Genomic DNA, 21,733 nt, shown 5'->3' with positions numbered 1-21,733 from the left:
TAGAACTGGGTCCAGAACACTACCTTGAGACACTCCAGCTTTGACAAGGAGAGGAGATGAGAGAATTCTGTTAGGAGCCACACATTGTTTACGAGAGTAGAGGAAGTCAGTAAGCCATGTGTGGAGTTGGCCTTGGATAACATAGGCAGAGGGTTTGGAGAGAAAGGCAGATGCCAGAATGTATCGAAAGCTCGAGTTGTATCCAACGAGATGCCTTGATCTCATGTCTGGCATTGAGGGCATCCATCCATTGTTGGGAAAACAAAAGCAGCGTGTCCAAGGTAAAGTGACCTGGTGTGAATCAGAATTGTTTATCTGAGATCAGTCTGTTGGAGAAAAGGAACGATTTGATGTCGACTGCGATGATCAATTCCGAGACCTTGCTAATTGAAGTACGAGTAAGCTGAAAGGTCGGTAGTTAAGGGGATTTGAAGCCATTTTAAGTGAGGGAAGGGATGGAGGGGAGAACGTACTCCAGAGATAGACCTCACGAGGCTGATCGAGGAAGAAGCGGAGGGGGGGGGGACGAGAAGTAAGCTGAGAGGGGGGGTGGGACGAGGAGTAAGCCGAGAGGGGGCGGGATGAGGGGGAAGCTGAGATGGGGGGCGGATGAGGGTGAAGCCAAGGGGGAGGGACGAGGGGAAGCCAAGAGGGGGTGGGATGTGGGGGAAGTCGGGGGTGGGACGAGGAGGGGTGGGATGAGGAGGGGCGGGATGAGGGGGAAGCCAAGAGGGGGACGAGGTGGAAGCCAAGAAGGGGGCAAGATGAGGGGGAAGCCGAGAGGGGGGCAGGACGAGAAGAAAGCCGAGAGGGGGGCAGGACGTGGGAGAAGCCGAGAGGGGCGTGGGACGAGGGGGAAGCCGAGAGGGGAGCAGGACGAGGGGGGAGCCGAGAGGGGACGACACAAGGAGGAAGATGGGAGAGGCGGGGAAGGGAAAGACTGGAGGAGGTGGGAGAGGGGAATACAGAAAGAGGGGTCATGAAGTGGAGGGATGCTGAAGTGTGGGACACAGAGAAGGGTAGGGTTAAGACAGTGATGTCCAACCTTTTTCCCCCCCAAGGAGCCACATTGTAATTTTTTGCTCTGTGTCGAGGGCCGATGAGCACATTTTAGAAAGAAAGCATTGAAGTCTCAAAAAAATATATATATTTAAAAAAATTTTTTTTTTTACTATTTGGCAAAACAACAAAAAAAATGTGCATTTTTAGGAACAAATTTCAAATGAGAGGACCAATTTATTTGCTTACTTTCTCATCACTATATTAAACTGATTTCGTGATATATCTGGCATTGTCTTTACTTGTACAAGTCAATGTCTGCCTGCACACTTGATGTAGTGATGCAGAGTATTCTGGATAAATGTTTGTCTGTCACGAGAGATCTTGGTTTTGTTTTGACATTTGTCATTCTTGAGAAAAGTGGTTCACAGCAATATGTGCTGCCAAACAGGACAATGAATCGAAGGGCATGTTTTGATAGCTTTGGACAACACTCTGAGGGAACATATTGGCTATAAAATGTCAGATCATGCTTAGCAAAAGCTCTCCATGTCACTGTCATTTTGGATCTCAATTAGTTTCAGTTGGAACATGTCATGAGCATCAGTGCCATCAGTTACAAATGGATCTGCAAAGAGCTTCAGTTCATCAGTGTTCTCTGAAATTCGCAAAACTTTCCTGGAAATCGTCTCTCAGGCGGCCGATCAGTGCAGAATACTTTTCATGGTTCACTGTCTCAGCATTCTTTGTTGATTAGCGTTGTGAAATGGACAACTTCCTTCATAATCAACTGTTTCTGAATGAACATTTGCACATGCCCATACAGTTTGCTTACAAATCGATCCTTTCCTTGTAGTTTCAGATTGAAGTCTGCAAGATACTTGCCATCAACTAAAAATGCCAAGTCATTCACCCACTCATCGTCGATGAAGTTTGCATCTTTTTCTTTGCTCGTCATGAAGTTTTTTTCAGTCTTCAGCCAGTGACCAGAATCTGGCTAGTGTGGCTGCCCTGCTGAGCCAACGAAGATGGCTGAAGTAAATGACATCATGATGATCTGATTCTACCTCTGAAAGAAAGGCTTTGAACCGTCAGTGATTGAGCCCCCTGGACTTTATGAAATTGACTGCATAACGAACCTTTTCAAACATGTTTCATCAACAGGGTCTTTGCATACAGCTGTTCTTGATGAATGATACAGCGATGCATGATGACTTCATGAGGCACCGATTTGAGCAAATGACTACAAATCTATTGTGCTTGCCTGTCGTCGCAGGGCTCCATCAGTTATTAGATTACCAAGTTTGTTGCCTGGAAGATTGAATTTCACAAAGACACGTTTTAGTTCATTGAAAAAGTCTTGTCCCATTGTTGTACTTTTCAATGGACAAAAGTCAAGCAGTTCCTTAACAACTTCAAAAGTTTTGGTGACTTCTCGTACAAAGATTGACAATTGAGTTGTATCACCCACATCTGTACTTTCATCGAGCGCTAAATTGTAAAACTGAAAGCCATCGACTCTTTTGATCAGAAAATTTTGAATGTTCAATGTGAGGTAGGGTGGTTCACAATATAATGGTACAAGTAAAAGTTTTCCAAATTTTGCCAGATCGCATTTTGCCTTGTTCCTATTGACATTTTTGAACATCTGTACCAAAAATTGAGCCAATAGGACACCAGTAAAGGGTGGCACATTTTTTCACAATTTTTATTGCTCAACCTAAGCTCTATGGACAGTTGCGGAACTTACTGAGTAATTGCTAACATCATGTGCCAAGCTCTTTGCTGTCACTATGAAGGATGCAGCAGCCTGACGATTGGATAGACCCTCTCTGTCCCATGTTGTTGTCAATGAAGCAACAAGTACTTCAGATGAGCCTTGCTTCTTTAATCCTGCATGTGAGATATGGCTGGGCTTGGCAGGCGTTGTCCTGTAAGCGAACTCTTCGTCTGAACCATCTTCAGAGGCTGTTGATGAATCATGTCCAACTTCTTCCCTCAATCGAGATAGCGTGTGAGAACCTCGGATACACTTCTGTTTTGCCATTGTTTCTGCACTGTGTTCAGCTCTTGCGTTTCTCTCAGCTTCTCTTGCCCTCTTTCTCTTATCTTTCCCTTGCTGAAGCTTGTCTACACATCCAAAAGAGCATGAGATCCGGTCTTCTCTTTGGTGCCTTAGAAATTATTTGTCTTCTTCGGGGATCTTCAGGTCGAATATGTTTGCTGCAGCAATATCGAAGAGGTCCTGAAGATCCCCTAGCCAAGTTTCACGACGTAAAAGAGCTCCATCCGTCTCTCTGTTTTTCTCTTTTATTAGTTTCTTGTACTCCGCATACAGCTTCTTGATCTTTTTTCGAAGATTGGCATCCGTCATTGTCGGTAAACTGGCTCTCTCCCATATCTTCTTTACTTCATCCATTGTTGCTGTTGTGGCCTTTGATAATGCCTTTTCCTCTTCAATATGATAGAGGAGGTGGAGTAGCACTTGCTCCTTTGAGGGAAGGCGAGCTCGTAAAATGGAAGATAGAGGGGGCTTCTCGAGCAAGTTACATTTCTTTCTTGATGCCATTATTCCTGAAAATAAAAAAAAACGTCAACATTGTGAAAAAGTGTGCCACCCCTAAATGTGCAGCAATTGACTCCATTTTTGGTACAAATGCTTACAATGCCAATTGGAACAAGACAAAAAGCGATCTGGCAAAATTTTGTGGAAATAAATTTTTATGAAACACCCTAATGTGAGGTCATCAACTCTTTTAGTGACGGTCTGATGTGAAAGGCTGATCTTCTCCACCATTGACTTTTTGTCAAAACATACCACAGATGCAAATATGCCCAAGCAATCATTCACAAAATCCCCATCAGAAAACGGTTTCCCTCTCTTGGTCATTGCTTCAGCTATCAAAAAACTGATCTTGTTTGCTGCCTCAGAACTCTGGTTTGCAGCTTTGAAGAAAGACTGTTGCCCGATCACGTTTTGTTTCAATGAGTTCACTCGATCGATTCTCACCTGACCAGTGAGACTGTCAAATTTGCTCCACGATCTTCTCTTGACATATCACACAATATGGCTCCGAGTGTTAGATAACAAAAAAAAAAAAATTCTTGGTCCAAGAGCCTTTGAAAACTCGACATTCAGTATCGATTCTCCTTTTCTCGCTTGTAATCATGGGAACCACCATCTTTGTTTTGACGAGTATTATGGGTGACCAACAGCTATGGAGCATCAATGGCAGCTACAAAAGGGGAGACAACTATGAATGAACCTTCATGAGCTGTGGTGGTTTTCTCAGGAGTGTCCTTCATGTGCTGCGTGACCAGCCAGGTCGATTAAGTAGTCAAGAAAATGACACATGCAATGACTGAATGAAAAACGTGTGCAATATCAGAGCAGAGACAGAATATGCACGCCAACTATCGGAGGCATGGGTGAGGGGGCCAGACAATCAAAGGGACACACATTCACAAAAGAAAGAGCTATCATAAATTGCAGACCCTCGCCATGACTTGTTTTGTGTGGTGTTTGTGTCGTACATTTTGTGTGGTGTTTGTGTACTGGTGTGTTACGTAACTAAATATACACATAACTAGAAATGCCACTTTATTACTGCTGGCAGTGATGTCTTGTCCCAAGCTTTGTTATCTGTTTGTAAAAAGCCCAGTTTAACACGTCCTCAACCATTTCTCGGACACGCATTTTCTGATGTTATTCAAACTTGGCGCACAGATAATGAATGATGGCTTACATTTGCATGTCATTTTCTTTCGAGATCAGATCCATGATGGTCGACTGGCGGCCATTTTGTCACTTAAATGTGTCCCCAACCATTTATCAGACATGCATGGTCTGATTTTGTTCAAACTTGGCACAAGCACAGTACATGTTGGTGTACACGTGCCCCTCACTTTATTTTGCGATCTGATCAAAGATGGCCGACTGGTAGACTGGCAGCCATTTTAGTTGTACATAAATGTGGGCAAGCCCTTTAACTCCGTAGATGCAGATGGGACACCCATTTTAACGTCCATCCGAAGGACGGCACACACATTGATGAATCTCCCTGCATGCAAAACATCAGGGTGACCGTTTATAGTTGGGCCAAGATCCGAACCCAGGCTGGATATCTCAGATGCAAGTGCTCATCTATCGAGGCTATCCCACGAGCCCTCGATTTGACATGCCACCAATGACATGAGAAGTAATAAGCATTGATAGATGTCAGTCAATGCAACAGTAAATACTTCCATCATTGCAAGTAAATAAGTGTTGAAGAAAGTTACCTTCTGGTTGTTGGCCAAAAATTGAACATATGCATCTTCCATGGGCATAAGAAAAAGCAATGCGCAGCCTCTGTGGCCAATCCGAGCCGTACGTCCACACCGGTGCACAAATGCCCTGCAAGTCATGATACATGATACAAGGCAAGGCATGATGCAAGGCATGATACACTCTCTCTCAAACACAATAGGAAGTAATAAACAAAGAAACAAACTGATGAATAAAACCTAAATGTAAGGTTGGTTGTTATGGTAGGACCACTGCCACTAACAGCAACAAAAAAACTACACGGGTTCTCTTCGACATCATGACGTAGGGAGCATCAATGGCATCACCCATACATTTACCCACATTACTACATCATTATATACTTGCCGAAACCCAGTCACAAACTGATTCCGTTCATTAAACCACCCTCACCAGCTCACCCACACTCGAGGGACATGGACTGGACAGGGCGTGCTTGACCCCGCCTACTCATCCCCCGCCCCTGCCCCATTCCCCCCCCGCCTCCCACCCCCCACCTTCAATTTGCTTTCCCCCGCCCAAAAATTTAATTACCCCGGCCCCGCCTCTTCACTCCCCGCCCCTCTTCATTTCTTGCCCCACTTGCCCCTGGCCCCCCGCCCCCTGTCCACCCCCTCACACTCAACCCCGCCTAATTCACTCCAGCCCCCACCCACTCATCCCCCGCCTCATTTCCCCCCCGTCTCCCGCTTTCAATTTGCTTACCCCCGCCCAAAAATTTGCTTACCTTGCCCCCCGCCTCTTCACTCCCTGCCTCCGTCTCGTCATCCCCCGCCCCCGCCTGTTCACTCCTCGCCCCCGTCTCAACGAAAAGTGTTTATTCTGCTTCAGAGTTGAAAGTTGACTGTTGCCACTATGTGCGATGCACTCTTACAGGTACGGAGTTTCTTTCAGTCCAGGTCACAGTACCGAGAAAAACGTGACGCGACTGCTCGGAGGAGCACAAAATTGGTCCTTCAGTATTAATATATGGAAGATACAATGTTTCTTGTTACATTTTTTTGTCAAATTCACATTCTGAGAGAGTCAGCATGTGCAGAACAGGGTTTTACATTGCAGTCGCTATTTTCGAGGAGTGGAATTCCACCTCTCAGCGGTAAGGGTCTGTCGACAACAGACGTAATGATGTCAGCGAATGACCGATGATGTCATGACGTCCTGACTCCTCTCAGCAGTGACATCACACGTCGCCATGTAAACGAATGTAAAACAAAAAGTGTTTATTCTGCTTCAGAGTTGAAGTTTGATTATTGCCACTATGTGCGATGCATTCTTACAGGTACGAAGTTTCTTTCAGTCCAGGTCACAGTACCGAGAAAAACGTGACTCGACCGGTAGGAGGAGCACAAAATTGGTCCTTCAGTATTAATATATAGATACTTGTACCAAGTTTGATTTAAATCCCTGAACCCAGATACAAAATACTAAATCATTCTGGCTGCCAAATCCTGCGTCCGATCAGGTTGAAATTTAAAACATATTCCCCATGACTACGAGATCATAATTGTGACGTTTCACGTCGATTGATGAAGTAGTTCAAGAGAAAGAATTTAAGATTTTTGTTCAATTCAATGTGGCTGCCAGACCATGTGACCCATTAATTATTTGTGAACACCATGGTATCCCCAAGGCTTGCGGAACATGTGGGTGATGTTTCCTCTCAATCAGTCAAGCTGTTCTGGAGAAGAAGATTTTTAAAGGTTTATTCTTCAAAAAAAAATCATAGCTGACAAACCATGTGACCTATGACATCATAGGTGGAGAAATGTTTGTTCCTTGTGGATAGGCGATCATACCTGTAAAGTTTCACCTCGATCTGTTCAGCCATTTCGGAGAAGATATTTGAAGTTTTTTTTAATGTTAAAAACAATATGGCTGCCGAACTCTGTGATCAATGATGTCATTAATTTTATTTTCCCTCAAACAATTTATCTCTAGATGACGCTAAAAAAATTTCATACTGATCGGATAAAGCATTTGATGTAAGCAATGAGGACGTCATAACAAAGCCAGCTATGACATCATGAAAAAAACCTCAACATCAACAAAAAAAATTCACCCTTCTTTCCCCTGGGGAGTACTTGACATGTGCCAAGTTTCAATTTTTTTTTTTTCCATGGAGCAGTTTCAGAGATACAGTGGTCAAAGTTTTTCCTTTTTTCCCCAACATGGCTGCCACACCACGTGACCTACGACATCATAATCATCATTGCAACATTCTCCATGAGTAGTCGCACCGACGGTGAAAATTGTGTGAATTGGATAAGCGGTTGCAGAGAAAGCAGAAAATTAGCATGGACGGACAGACGGAAGGACGGACAACCCAAAAGCAATGCCTCCAGCGACTTTGTCAGCGGAGGCAAAAAAAAAAAGTCTAAATGATGGTGCACAACCCTACAAAAGGCTCACTTGGCACAGCTTGGTGGATCGAACTGCAGAACCCAGTGCACTTCAGGGATATCGACACCACGTGCCATCACATCCGTGCAAACCAGTACACCACTGCAAACATTTTGCAAAACCGTAAACAACTCCATATTTCTCGGTTCATCATAAAACAGACCACAGTAGCGTTACGTGCTGGAAAATACATGAGCTCAATTGTAGTCAAACTCAAACAACGTTATAAAATGCTGGTGTACACAACTCGCTTCACTAAAGGAACAAAAATAAATAAATCAAATCGTACAAATATACAAATACAGTGGCTTAGGATACTGAACTGGCATTCAGGAAGTTCTGAATAAATGATCTTTGGGGTGGAGTTGTCCGGCCTGGTTTACAATGCGGTGCCACTCATCACTTTGTGATCCACTCTTTATGCTTTCAAGCCATCTTGGGATGGGTTGCCCATTAAAAAAATTAATAAATGAAGTGACACTCATATCCTTCCTACCAAATGTCTTATTTAATTATACGTGGAGATCCCTTATACAAATGCATGTTCAAAGTTTGCAAAGTTTTCCACACCTGGTCATCTTGCGAAAGGTTGCGAAGGTGCGATTTCGCTTTCGCTTCATTTTCCCGTGCAGCAACAGCACTGTTGTACCCTGAAGAAATTCTTCTAATGCCTTGCCAAAGTACTCCACACATGCACAAGTGCTGCATGACACACGCAACAATCACTGTGCTGCACCACATATTACACAGCATCTCCACAGGGACTGTTGTATTTTTTACTCGTTATTGCTTGCCAGTGTTATAGTTCTATAGCTGAACGGTTTGACCCACCACTAACAGCAAGATAATTTTATTCACCTTACAAAATATCAAAAGTTTACCAAAACATTTCATTTCTTTTTTTAATTGATTAAATACCACTATTTACGCAGATATTTATGTACATACTAGCATTTATTCTTGCGCTGGTTGAAAGAGCTCAAACATGGGAGGTTGAATAAGGAATGTCTTGAGTCGTTATAAGCACCTCACATGTCAAGAAAAGAAGAGTAAAATGAGTTTAACAACATCCATTTCTTCAAAAAAAACTCAATTGGGAAAATAATTTTAATTTTTTTTTTAAGCTTCAGAACAAAGTGCAGGCTGTCCACAGTGTTGTTGCTGGTTTTAAAAAATTATACCACAACCAAACCAAAAGATGTACAACAATGCAGTTGTTTGTATTTTGTCACGAAATTCATAAAGGCTTTTGCGTTCATCAGTATACCTCAACATGTGCACCTTTAGTGACACGTAGCACATCTAAGTGATAATCCACTTCAATCCACACATTGGCCAACATATCCCTCGTCACGGTGCAGATGCAATTGATTATCTTTGCTTAAAGTGTTTCAATGTCAGCAACAAAGGTTTGGAAAACAATCCTTGACATACGCCCACAAGAAGAGGTCTAAAGGTGTCACATCGGGAGATTGTGGTGGCGATGGGACTACCCACCACATCCAATCCATCCATCAGGGAGGTTCTCGGTTCTAAAAGTTACACTAATCTGCACTTTACGTGCTTAAAGATGGATTCTCTTGTGTAGAAGTTTGCTTTTTATATTATAATTTTCCTGTGGGTTTGGATTAATTTGAAGCAACTTTTAAGCAACTTTCTTTTTTTTTCTCTCCAAGGAGCATTTCCTCGTTTCAGGGTGGGAACAGACAGACAGCATCAGCCGATTTTATTGTTTTAGCAGTTCGACGCAGGCGTAAGCTGATGTTTGAGTCCTACATTAAAGGCTATTTTAATCCCAAGCAACCGGGCTTTTGATGACTGAATCTCGTGGGCGACTAAACCACAGCCACACCGGTCAAACGGATCAGAAATCCCATGAAGGGTCCCAGGCCAAAAATGCCACGTTACATTCTCAGGGGTCTCTGAGCTGATGGTGTGTCATGTGCTCGCGCTGCCGGCCATATCTGATGGAGTCGAATGCAACTCTGCTATGCACATGCTCAATACAGTTAGCACAAAACACTGAGACAATTGGCTGTCTTATGGACAACGCGAATGCCACAGGTCATGCACAAAGACCAAGAAACCAAGTGAATCAATCAGGGCATGTGTATTTGAAATAAAACACGGTAACAATAATAATAAAATCCGGAAAGCGCCCATGAACAAATCAAGCATACGAACAAGATATCTTATTTAACTGGCTTAACAGGCCTTCATTCATACCACGGGATAGGAAGCTACAAGACATGAAGAGAGGTTGATCAGGAAAGCTAGAAGGCAGAGATGTGCAGGCGACTGAGCAGTTCAATCCCAAGGCAGGGAAGTCAATCATAGCCAGAGAGGGAAGTGAAACTCCAGCGGTATGTGTGGTGCAACTCAGCGGCTGCAGCAGTTCAATACCACTGTAGGGCAATGGCTGATCTGTGACCAGAGAGAGAAATGAAACTCAAGTTGTCTGCACCAAAGTGAAACAATGCCCTTTCTTTTCACAGATCTCTCGTGTCTCCTCTTTTATATTTGGCTCGTGCGTCCTTCCGCTCTATTTGCTCTTGGTGGTGATCTAACTGATGGGCACAGCGACTTCACCGCATTAGCAATGTCATGAGCCTCAAAGGTTTCTCGTCGTGTGCAACAGTTGACAGGAGCTGTCTGAGGTACGAGGGATGTACCAAAAGTCATGAGCACGTTTATTTCACAGTAAAACAAAGGTGCATGTAAGAAAATTGACCATCAATATTCACCGGACATATCACATTAATTTTCTTCAAAATCTTCAGAATGATCCACGCATTTCTGCCAGCACTGCACGAGCATAAAAATCCCACTGCGGAAGAAGTCCGTTCTCACACTTCATAACAAGCTCCACACAGCCATCTGGACTGCCTCGTAGTTTTCATAGTGCTGCCCTTTAATGTGATCCTTCAAGGGCCTGAACAGATGGTAATCTGAGAGGGCCAAGCCTGGACTGCATCTGAGATTGGAGTAGCAATTCCCAGCCATTCTTTGAGATTTCCTCCAATGTCAGACATGCAGTGTGAGGTCGAGCATTGTCATGTTGAAAGATGACAGATTCTTTCATCGGACGCTTTTCCCGAAGTGCAAGTTTCAATTTTTTGAGTGTCTGAATGTTGTGAGCTGCATTGATGATTTCCCCTGAGGGCAGTAAATCATTTAGTAAGCATTCCTCGGCATCCCAGAGGATGGTTCCCATAACTTTGCTGGTGGAGGGTACTCTTTTGACCTTCCTCTTCTTTGTAGATGTGGAGTGGTGCCATTCCATGCTTTGCTGCTTGGTTTCCGAGTCAAAATGGTGGAACCAGCTTTCATCACCAGTCACAATACGGAACAGGAAGTCATTGCCCTCGGCAGCATGTCGTTAAAGCAACTATGATGATGCACTCATGCATGTATTTTTGTGTTCCTCTGTAAGCAAACAGGGAACCCAACGAGAACAAACTTTCCGATATCCCAAGGTCGCTATCATCTCCTGTACAGCATGGTGTCCGATGCCAAACTCTGCTGTGATCTCCCCAACAGTCACCCTTCGGTCTGCACTGATGAGCGCATCAACTTTCCGCTCGCTGTGTTCAGTCATCGCGCTTCTCGGCCAACCACAGCATGGCTGATCAGTGATGTCCATGTTTCACCCACCTTCTGACACTGCTAGCGCTCATGCAGGCATCTCCGTTCACCTGATTCAATCGGCCATAGACGTCTGCAGCTGAGTTGTTCTCCTTTATGATAAATTCAATCACTGCACATTGGTGAAACGATATGTCGTTGAGTCATTTTGTCACAATGGATTGTGGGAAGACTAGGGTGTGCATGCACCAAGCTGGTGTTGAAATTGGAATGGACATGTGTTGCTATTAATTCGCGTTCTACTATATTTGGCATAAACGTGTGGAATCCACCGATGCTCATGACTTTTGATACGCCCCTCATATTTTGGATGTCTTTTGATGGCTCTGGTTGGTTTTTTTCCCCACCAGACTAGTGCATCAATGCTTGGTGTCCACTTCAAAAGGAGAGAGGAGAGAAAACAGGAAATAACATAAAACACAAGCTCACAGGGATAAGTCTCGAAGCAGACAACGGGAGGGAAGAAGAACCGTCTATCTATTGCATACGCAACACATATCCATTGCACAAAAACTATGTCACACTTATACTAAACAAATACAAAAGAAACTAGAACTGCCACTTTATAACTGCTGGCAGTGATGACCGGGTACCCAGTCCGTCCGCCTTTGACACAACTGATACAACGTGAGATTTAAATCATAGTCGCAAAGTTTCGCATTTATCGGATAAGCGGTGCCAGAGAAAACATTATTTAATGGTGATACAAACAGAGGCCTGCTTCGAGACGGCGCGGAACAGACGAGTTACGAACCGGGCAGCACAAAGAGTTCAATTTCCTTATTACTGGCGAACAGATTCAAATAATTAAATAATTCTGGCTGCCAAACCGCATGACCGATCAGGTTGAAATTTTAAACGTTTGTTTCGCATGTCGGCTAAAATACAAATTTGAAGTTTCGTATATATAGAAGCAGTGGTTCCAGAGTAAACATTAATTAATATTTATCCTTCAATCCAAGATGGCGGCCAAACCATGTGACTTATGACGTCATAATTTTCACGACATGTGCAAACACGAACGTAGACAATAAGCGCAAATTTTTGCTTCGCTAGGTTAAGCAGTTCCAGAGAAAACATTATTTAATATTTTTCTTAAAACCAACATGGCTGCCAAACCCTGGGCCCGATCCTGTTGAAATTTCAAACCCTCATTCTGCATGAACGTTCCACCAGAAAGGTGATGTTTCACCTTTATTGATGCAGTAGTTCCAGAGTAAACATTAATTAATATTTTTCCTTCAATCCACTATGGCTGCGAAACGTTGCGTCGTACCTCAAAAGGGGGTGAGAACTTTTTATTCGTCATGGAGAGGCGGTCATAGTGGTGGAGTTTCGCCTGGATATGTTTAGTGGTTTCAGAGAAAAAGACGTTTAAAGATATTATTTTTCAATCCAAGATGGCTGACGAACCATGTGACCTATGACATCACAAATTTATATTCTGCATCCAACTTGGTATTGGAACACGTTTGTGAAGTTTCGTGTAAATCGGTAAAGGTGCGTTTTTCTATCCAAGATGGCCGCCAAACCATGTGACGTGTGACGTCATAATTTTTACCACGCGTGCACACACGATGGTAGATTATAATTGCAAACTTTCGATTTGTTAGGTTAAGCGGTTCCAGAGAAAACATTATTTAATATTTTTATTAAATCCAACATGGCGGCCAAACCGTGTGACTTATCAATTCGAAATTAACAAACTTATATCGCCTACCTGTCCGGAATATAGTTCTGAAATCTCCCCTTCCTCGGACCAGCGCTTCTGGAGAAGAAGATGTTTGAAGGTTTTCGGGTTTTTTCAAGATGGCCGCCAAACCATGTGACCGATCAAGAACAAATTAACAAACTTGAGAAAGGACCTCATGGGGAATATATGTGTGAAGTTTCGTCTTAATCTGTCTTGCCCTTCTGGAGAAGAAGATTTTTAAAATTTATTCATTTTCAATCCAAGATGGCTGCCGAACCTTGTGACCTATGATATCATAAATTTAAATTCTGCTTTCCATCGTCGACCCGAACAAGTGTGTGAAGTTTCATGTAAATCGGAAAAGGTCTATTTTTCTATCCAAGATGGCTGCCAAACCATGTGACTTCTGAGGTAAAAAATTTTTACCATGTATGCAGAGTTGAGGGAGGAAGGCAATTGCAAATTTTCGCTTCGATGGCTTATGAAATTCCAGAGAAAACATTATTTAATATTTTTCTTAAATCCAACATGGCGGCCAAACCATGTGACCTATCACTTCAAAATTAACAAACTTGCATCGCATACATGTCACGAATGTAGTTCTGAAATCTCGCCTTCATTGGACCAGCGCTTCTGGAGAAGAAGATGTTTGAAGGTTTTAGGGTTTTTTCAAGATGGCGACCAAACCATGTGACGTATCAACAACAAATTAACAAACTTGAAAGAGGACGTCAGGTGGAATGTGCCTGTCAAGTTTCGCCTCAATCTGCACAGCCGTTCTGGAGAAGAAGATTTTTTTTTAAAAAAAACACTAAAAAACAAGATGGCGGCCGAATTACGTCATCGATGACGTCAAAAATAACATTTTTGACGATGAATTTTGTCGTAGATGACGCTCAAAATTTTTCAGATTTTTTTCCTATATGGCGTTCTACTTGACGAATTTTCACCGGTATATCGCTTCACCTATGACGTCACGAAAAATCACACGTATTCCCCATAGTGAGTTTAGTAAAATGTATTCAACGAAAAATTTTTCCATTGCACGGTTTCCGAGATACAGAGGTCCAAAGTTTATCGTTTTTTTCAAGATGGCGACCGTACCACGTGACCAATGACGTCATAATTATAATGTGATTGTGCTATCAAAAAAGATACATACTATGGTGAAAATTTCCTGTCGATCGGACTTTGTGTTCCAGAGAAAATTATTTTTAAAGCGAAAAAGGGTGCAAAATGCCGGCGGAAAAATAATAATAATAACTAGAACTGCCACTTTATAACTGCTGGCAGTGATGACCGGGTACCCAGTCCGTCCGCCTTTGATACAACATGGGACTTTCTGCAGATGACAGTCGCAAAGTTTGGCATTGAAAGGATAAGCGGTGCCAGAGAAAACATTATTTAATAGTGATACAAACACAGGCCTGCTTCGAGACGGCACGGAACAGATGAGTTACGAACCGGGCAGCACAAAGCATTCAATTTCGTTATTACTGGCTTCCAGATTCAAATAATTAAATAATTCTGGCTCCCAAACCGCGTGACCGATCAGGTTGAAATTTTAAACTTTTATTTCGCATGTCACCTGAATTATAAATCTGAAGTTTCGCATATATAGAGGCAGCGGTTCCAGAGTAAACATTAATTAATATTTATCCTTCAATCCAAGATGGCGGCCAAACCATGTGACTTGTGATGTCATAATTTGCACCACGTGTGCAAACACGATGGTGGATGATAACTGCAAATTTTCGCTTCTCCAGGTTAAGCAGTTCCAGAGAAAACATTATTTAATATTTTTCTTAAAACCAACATGGCTGCCAAACCCTGGGCCCGATCGCGTTGAAATTTCAAACCCTCATTCCGCATGAGCGTTCCACCATAAACTTGATGTTTCACATTTATTGATGCAGTAGTTCCAGAGTAAACATTAATTAATATTTTTCCTTCAATCCAATATGGCTGCCAAACGTTGCATCGTACCTCAAAAAGGGGGTGGGAACTTTTTTATTCGTCATGGAGAGGCGGTCATAGTGGTGGAGTTTCGCCTGGATCTGTTCAGCCGTTTCCAGAGAAAAAGACGTTTGAAGATATTGTTTTTCAATCCAAGATGGCTGACGAACCATGTGACCTATGACATCAGAAATGTATATTCTGCTTCCAACTGGGTATTGGAACACGTACGTGAAGTTTCGTGTTAATCGGTAAAGGTGCGTTTTTCAATCCAAGATGGCCGCCAAACCATGTGACGTGTGACATCATAATTTTTACCAAGCGTGCATACTGCCTGCTAGATGATAATTACAAATTTTCGATTCGTTTGGTTAAGCGGTTCCAGAGAAAACATTATTTAATATTTTTCTGAAATCCAAGATGGCGGCCAAACCATGTGACTTATCAATTCAGAAATTAACAAACTTATATCGCCTTCCTGTCCCGAATATAGTTCTGAAATCTCCCCTTCATTGGGCCAACGCTTCTGGAGAAGAAGATGTTTGAAGGTTTTCGGGTTTTTTCAAGATGGCCGCCAAACCATGTGACCGATCAAAACAAATTAACAAACTTGAGAAAGGACCTCATGGGGAATATATCTGTGAAGTTTCGTCTTCATCTGTCTTGCCCTTCTGGAGAAGAAGATTTTTAAAATTTATTCATTTTCAATCCAAGATGGCTGCCGAACCTTGTGACCGAGGATATCATGAATTTAAATTCTGCTTTCCATCGTCGACCCGAACAAGTGTGTGAAGTTTTGTGTAAATCGGATAAAGTCTATTTTTCTATCCAAGATGGCCGCCAAACCATGTGACTTCTGAGGTAAAAATTTTTACCATGTATGCAGACTTGAGCGAGGAAGGCACTTGCAAATTTTCGCTTCGATGGCTTATGAAATACCAGAGAAAACTTTATTTAATATTTTTCTTAAATCCAACATGGCGGCCAAACCATGTGACCTATCACTTTGAAATTAACAAACTTGCATCGCATACATGTCACGAATATAGTTCTGAAATCTCGCCTTCATTGGACCAACGCTTCTGGAGAAGAAGATGTTTGAAGGTTTTAGGGTTTTTTCAAGATGGCCGCCAAACCATGTGACGTATCAACAACAAATTAACAAACTTGAAAGAGGACCTCAGGGGGAATGTGCGTGTAAAGTTTCGCCTTAATCTGCATAGCCGTTCTGGAGAAGAAGATTTTAATAAAAAAACACTAAAAAACAAGATGGGAGCCGAATTACCTCATTAATGACGTTAACAAAAAAACATTTTCGTCAGTGATTTTGGGCGTAGATGATGCTCAGAATTTTCAGATTTTTCCCATATGGCGTTCTACTTGACGAATTTTCACCGGTATATCGCTTCACCTATGACGTCACGAAAAATCACACGTGTTCCCCATAGGGAGCTTAGTAAAATGTATCAAACGAAAATTTTTTCCATTGCACGGTTTCCGAGATACAGATGTCCAAAGTTTATCGCTTTTTTCAAGATGGCGACCGTACCACGTGACCAATGACGTCATAATTATAACGTGATTGTGCTATCAAAAAAGATACATACTATGGTGAAAATTTCCTGTCGATCGGACTTAGTGTTCCAGAGAAAATGATTTTTAAAGCGAAAAAGGGTGCAAAATGCCGGCGGAAGAATAATAATAATAATGCGTAATAATAAACAGAAGAAAAACAATAGGGTACCCTGTACTCACAGGGTACCCTAATAATGCGTAATAATAAACAGAAGAAAAACAATAGGGTACCATGTACTCACAGGGTACCCTAACTAGAACTGCCACTTTATAACTGCTGGCAGTGATGACTGGGTTCCCACACGTCCGCCTTTGATACAACATGGGACTTTCTGCAGATGACAGTCACAAAGTTTCGCTTTGATCGGGTAAGTGGTTCCAGAGAAAACGATATTTAATATTGTTCTTGAATCAAACATGGCTGCCAAACCATGTGACCTATCAATTAGAAATTAACAAACTTATATTCCCTACTCGTGGGCAATACGTTACTGAAGTTTACACTTGATCTGATGAGCCGTTCTGGAGAAGAAGATGTTTGAAGGTTTACAGTAAATTGAAGATGGCCGCCAAACCGTATGACCGATCAATAAGAAATTAACAAACTCGATAAAGGACCTCATGGGGAATGTGTGTGTAAAGTTTCGCCTCAATCTGTTCAGCCCTTCTGGAGAAGAAGATGTTTGAAGGTTTACGGTAAATTCAAGATTGCCGCCAAACCGTATGACCGATCAATAAGAAATTAACAAACTTGATAACGGACCTCATGAGGAATGTGTGTGTAAAGTTTCGCCTCAATCTGTTTGGCCGTTCTGGAGAAGAAGATTTTTTTTTTTAATTCCCAAAACAAGATGGCTGCCAAACCAAGTGACCTATGACATCATAATATATTTTTTTCTACGGTGAATTGTTGTGCAGATGAGGCTCAAGAAATTTCAGATTTTTCCGATGCAGCGTTGTACCTAACGAATTTTGACCGGCACACCTCTTGACCGATGACCTCACGAAAAATCACCCCTGTTCCCCTTGAGGAGCTTATTCAAATGTATGAAGCGAAAACATTTTTACCCGAGAAAGTTTCAGAGATACAGAGGTCCAAAGTTTTTTTCAAGATGGCGCCCGTACCACGTGACCTATGACGTCACAATTACCACTTAAGTTTGCTTTCAAAAAAGATACATACTATGGTGAAAATTGTGTCGATCGGACTTACCGTTCCTGAGAAAATGATTTTTAAAGCGAAAGATCTCGCAAAATTGCCGGCGGAAAAATATAAGTAATAAAAAATAAAAAATAAGGAAATAAACAGAAGATTAAAACTGGTAAACCAGTAATCCCGGGCTTCAAGGCGTGCCTCCGTTTTAAGAAGTTTCAACACCATCACCCTGTCACATGATGTGGGTTTTCCGAGTTAGAAAGTTAGTTCAAGTCTGTAATGTGGCCCAGCTACAGGGTCCCTCAAGTTATATCAATGAAGGATTGAAAAGCCCATAGCAATACATGATAGAGAAAAAAACTTCACATTGGACAAATCGAGGCTGGACAAATTTTCAAGTCCCCAAAAAAGTCCAATAACTCCACATTTGCATATTAATGTAAATGGCGAACTTGTAGAACGTGAAAATATCTTCCAGAATTTGTGGTCACTTTTTGTCTATCTTCTTTGGTTTTCATTTTACGACATGTCAAAAATGGGTGATTTTAAAATTTGGGGGGCTCTGGGGCCTCACTGGGGTAAAATACAGACATAGCGTAAACATATTTGGAGTCCCCTCTTCAAGGCCTATCAGAATCTGTCATTAAATTTTTTCAACTCTCATTTGCATATTTGGCATATTTAATGAGGCGAATCGGCATCATTTTAATCATATAAATTATGTAACGATTTCGACTAAATTAACAACTTAACATTGCAATGGAACCTTGCAAATGTGTGCAAAAACTTGAGGCTGTCGTATTACCCCTTCTGGAGAAGAAGATGTTTTTAGGTTTTGGAGAAAATCCAATATGGCCACCATACCACGTGACCTACGTCATCAAAATTTTCAAAGTATAAACTTCAGGTGGAGAGTTATTCAATAGATAAGTTTCATTGAATTTCATCCAAGCGTTGTTTTTATTTTATGACATTTCAAAAATGGGTCATTTTCAACTTTGGGGGGCGCTGGGGGCTCACTGGGGTCAAATACAGACATAGTATAAATATATTGGGAGTCCCCTGTTTATGTGCTATCTAAATTTGTCATTAAATTTTTTCAACTCTCATTTGCATATTTTTCATATTTAATGAGGCGAATCGGCATCATTTAAAATCATATAAATTAAATAACGATTTCGACCAAATTAACAAATTAACATTAGCATGGAACTTAGCAAATGTGTGCAAAAGATTGAGGCTGTCAGATTATCCCTTCTGGAGAAGAAGATGTTTTTAGGTTTTGGAGAAAATCCAATATGGCCGCCATACCACGTGACCTACGTCATCAAAATTTTTAAAGTATAAACTTCAGGTGGAGAGTTATTAAATGGATTAGTTTCATTGAATTTCATCCAAACGTTGTTTTTATTTTATGACATTTCAAAAATGGGTCATTTTCAACTTTGGGGGGTGCTGGGGGCTCACTGGGGTCAAATACAGACATAGTATAAATATATTGGGAGTCCCCTGTTTATGTGCTATCTAAATTTGTCATTAAATTTTTTCAACTCTCATTTGCATATTTTGCATATTTAATGAGGCGAATTGGCATCATTTTAAATCATATTAATTATGTAACGATTTCGATGAAATTAACAAATTCACATTAACATCGAAGTTAGCAAATGTGTGCAAAAGATTGAGGCTGTCAGATTATCCCTTCTGGAGAAGAAGATGTTTTTAGGTTTTGGATAAAATCCAATATGGCCGCCAGACCACGTGACCTACGTCATCAAAATTTTTAAAGTATAAACTTCAGGTGGAGAGTAATTAAATTGATAAGTTTCATTGAATTTCATCCAAGCATTGTTTTCATTTTATGACATTTCAAAAATGGGTCATTTTCAACTTTGGGGGGCGCTGGGGGCTCACTGGGGTCAAATACAGACATCGTATAAATATATTGGGAGTCCCCTGTTTATGTACTATCTAAATCTGTCATTTAATTTTTTCAACTCTCATTTGCATATTTTGCATATTTAATGAGGCGAATCGGCATCATTTAAAATCATATAAATTAAATAACGATTTCAACCAAATTAACAACTTTACATTCCCAAGTTACTTAGCAAATGTGTGCAAAAGATTGAGGCTGTCTGATTATCCCTTCTGGAGAAGAAGATGTTTTTAGGTTTTGGATAAAATCCAATATGGCCGCCATACCACGTGACCTACGTCATCAAATGTTTCATAGTATAAACTTCAGGTGGTGAGTAATAATCCTGTTAAGTTTCGTTGAATTTCATCCGACAGTTTTCCCTCCAGATCCGCCACAAAATCGGTCAGTAGAACATAAAAACGCCGTTAATAATAATAATACTAACGAATTCAATAGGGCTTCAGCACTTGCTTGAAGCCCTAAAAAACAATAGGGTTCCCTGTCAGAATGACAGGGTACCCTAATAACTAATGTTATACGAAACAGTTTTACCCCGCTCGAGAGATTTCCACAACAATTATATACTGTATAGAGTTGTGTGAAATTATAAAATCATCATGTTTTAAAAAGCAAAGATATCACGACATATTTATTAATAGTAAATAATATTAAAAAATTCTGGAGTGATCGATAGTGATCTGTTACCTTATACACTGCAATGCTTCAATTTTTCGTCTGATTGGAAAAAAATAAAAAGTACAATCTTCCCATAGGGTTGGATTAATTTGAAGCAACTTTCACTTCATAATTTTTTTTTTTTTCTTTCTGAGGAGCGGTTCCGCATTTCAGAATGGGACAGACAGGACAGATGACATTAGCCCAATCTATACAAATAAAGTTGGAAACTGTCCGTCTGTCTCTCCAGATATAATCAGCCGCATGGGCAGTAGCCCCATCACATTACATATTGTTGGAATCCTCTTGGCAAATTGAGATGCAAGAAAACATTTTCAAACCGACAGGGTAGTGGGTTGAGGGTGGGGTAAAGAACCCAATTCTCTATGTAAATGTGTATCATGTAGCGCCACCTCCAGGTGGGGAGGGGGGGGTATTTCAAGTCCCCACCCTTTGGTGTTCAGTACACTGTACAGTGTTGCTTTCCCCACGTTTTCCAGTGCAGTGAGGTGTTTTGAATTACGCAAGAGGTATTTTGGAGAGTTCTTTTGAATTACACATTTGAATAAGGCTAATTACACTCCCCTCCCATGAAACCAACACCAGGCTTATTTTTAATAAATAATCAAACAAATAATCATTTCTTATTTTAATTTAATAATTTTTAAAGCTTCATGATCAAAAGAAATCATGAATTACTGCATTTCGTTATAGATATCGTATTAAGCACCGTCTCCAGGTGGGAGGGAGAAGTCATTGTGCCGATGATGCCTTGCAGTATCCACTCTTCTTCCCAGACGATACTGATGGCTTTCACGTCTACATGACAAGCATGAATGGCTGCAAGATCACAATGGTGAAGTACTACAGCTACCACATCATGGTGTGTGATGGTTTAGATTCCGTCTTTCACAGTTGATGAACATCACGTTCGTCACTGCGGTCGAAACCGCGTTGGCTGTCGAACGGACCCTCAGGGATGAATGAGCCATCGCCGGTCAAACCATGGGAGGTGACTTGGGGATCTACGAGATGTCTCGAACGATCAACAAGATGTCTCGATGTGGAGTTATTGAACGGGTGCCATACTCGGACTGGGCCACTCCGGTCGTCACGGTGCTGAAACGGAATGGTGACGTTCAATTATGCGGGGACTTCAAGACCACGGTCAACCCGGGTCTCAGCATCGAGCAGTATCCGCTTCCATTGATCGATGAGATATATGCATGGTGGGCAGGGAGTAAATTCTTTACGAAACTCGATCTGCGAGATGCATATTTTCATCTGGAAATGGACCCCAGGAGTAGTGACCTTCTGACGATCAACACATGTCAAGGACTCTATAGATACACCCGACTCTCTTTTGGGATTGCTTCGGCCCCCACCCTGTGGCAGAAAGCGATGGAT

General features: G+C 41.6%; 1 protein-coding gene across 2 annotated transcripts in view; it reads right to left on the bottom strand.

Moving 5' to 3' along the window:
* Positions 1-21,733, bottom strand: part of DDX55 (DEAD-box helicase 55) — an 80,499-nt gene that overhangs the window by 27,037 nt on the left and 31,729 nt on the right. For both annotated transcript variants that reach the window (XM_085879571.1, XM_085879572.1), the window contains 3 exons: positions 8,276-8,407; positions 7,715-7,807; positions 5,281-5,395 (listed from right to left, as the gene is read on the bottom strand). In XM_085879571.1, the coding sequence (XP_085735697.1) occupies positions 5,281-5,395; positions 7,715-7,807; positions 8,276-8,407 (340 nt within the window). The remainder of the gene's footprint in view (positions 1-5,280; positions 5,396-7,714; positions 7,808-8,275; positions 8,408-21,733) is intronic.

The sequence above is a fragment of the Eptatretus burgeri genome, chromosome 4 (genome assembly GCF_056783735.1).
Source record: "Eptatretus burgeri isolate ZD-2024b chromosome 4, Ebu_testis_v1, whole genome shotgun sequence".
Classification (NCBI taxonomy): domain Eukaryota; kingdom Metazoa; phylum Chordata; class Myxini; order Myxiniformes; family Myxinidae; genus Eptatretus; species Eptatretus burgeri.
Note: the sequence above shows the minus strand (reverse complement) of the source record. Positions and strands in the feature narration are given on the sequence as shown.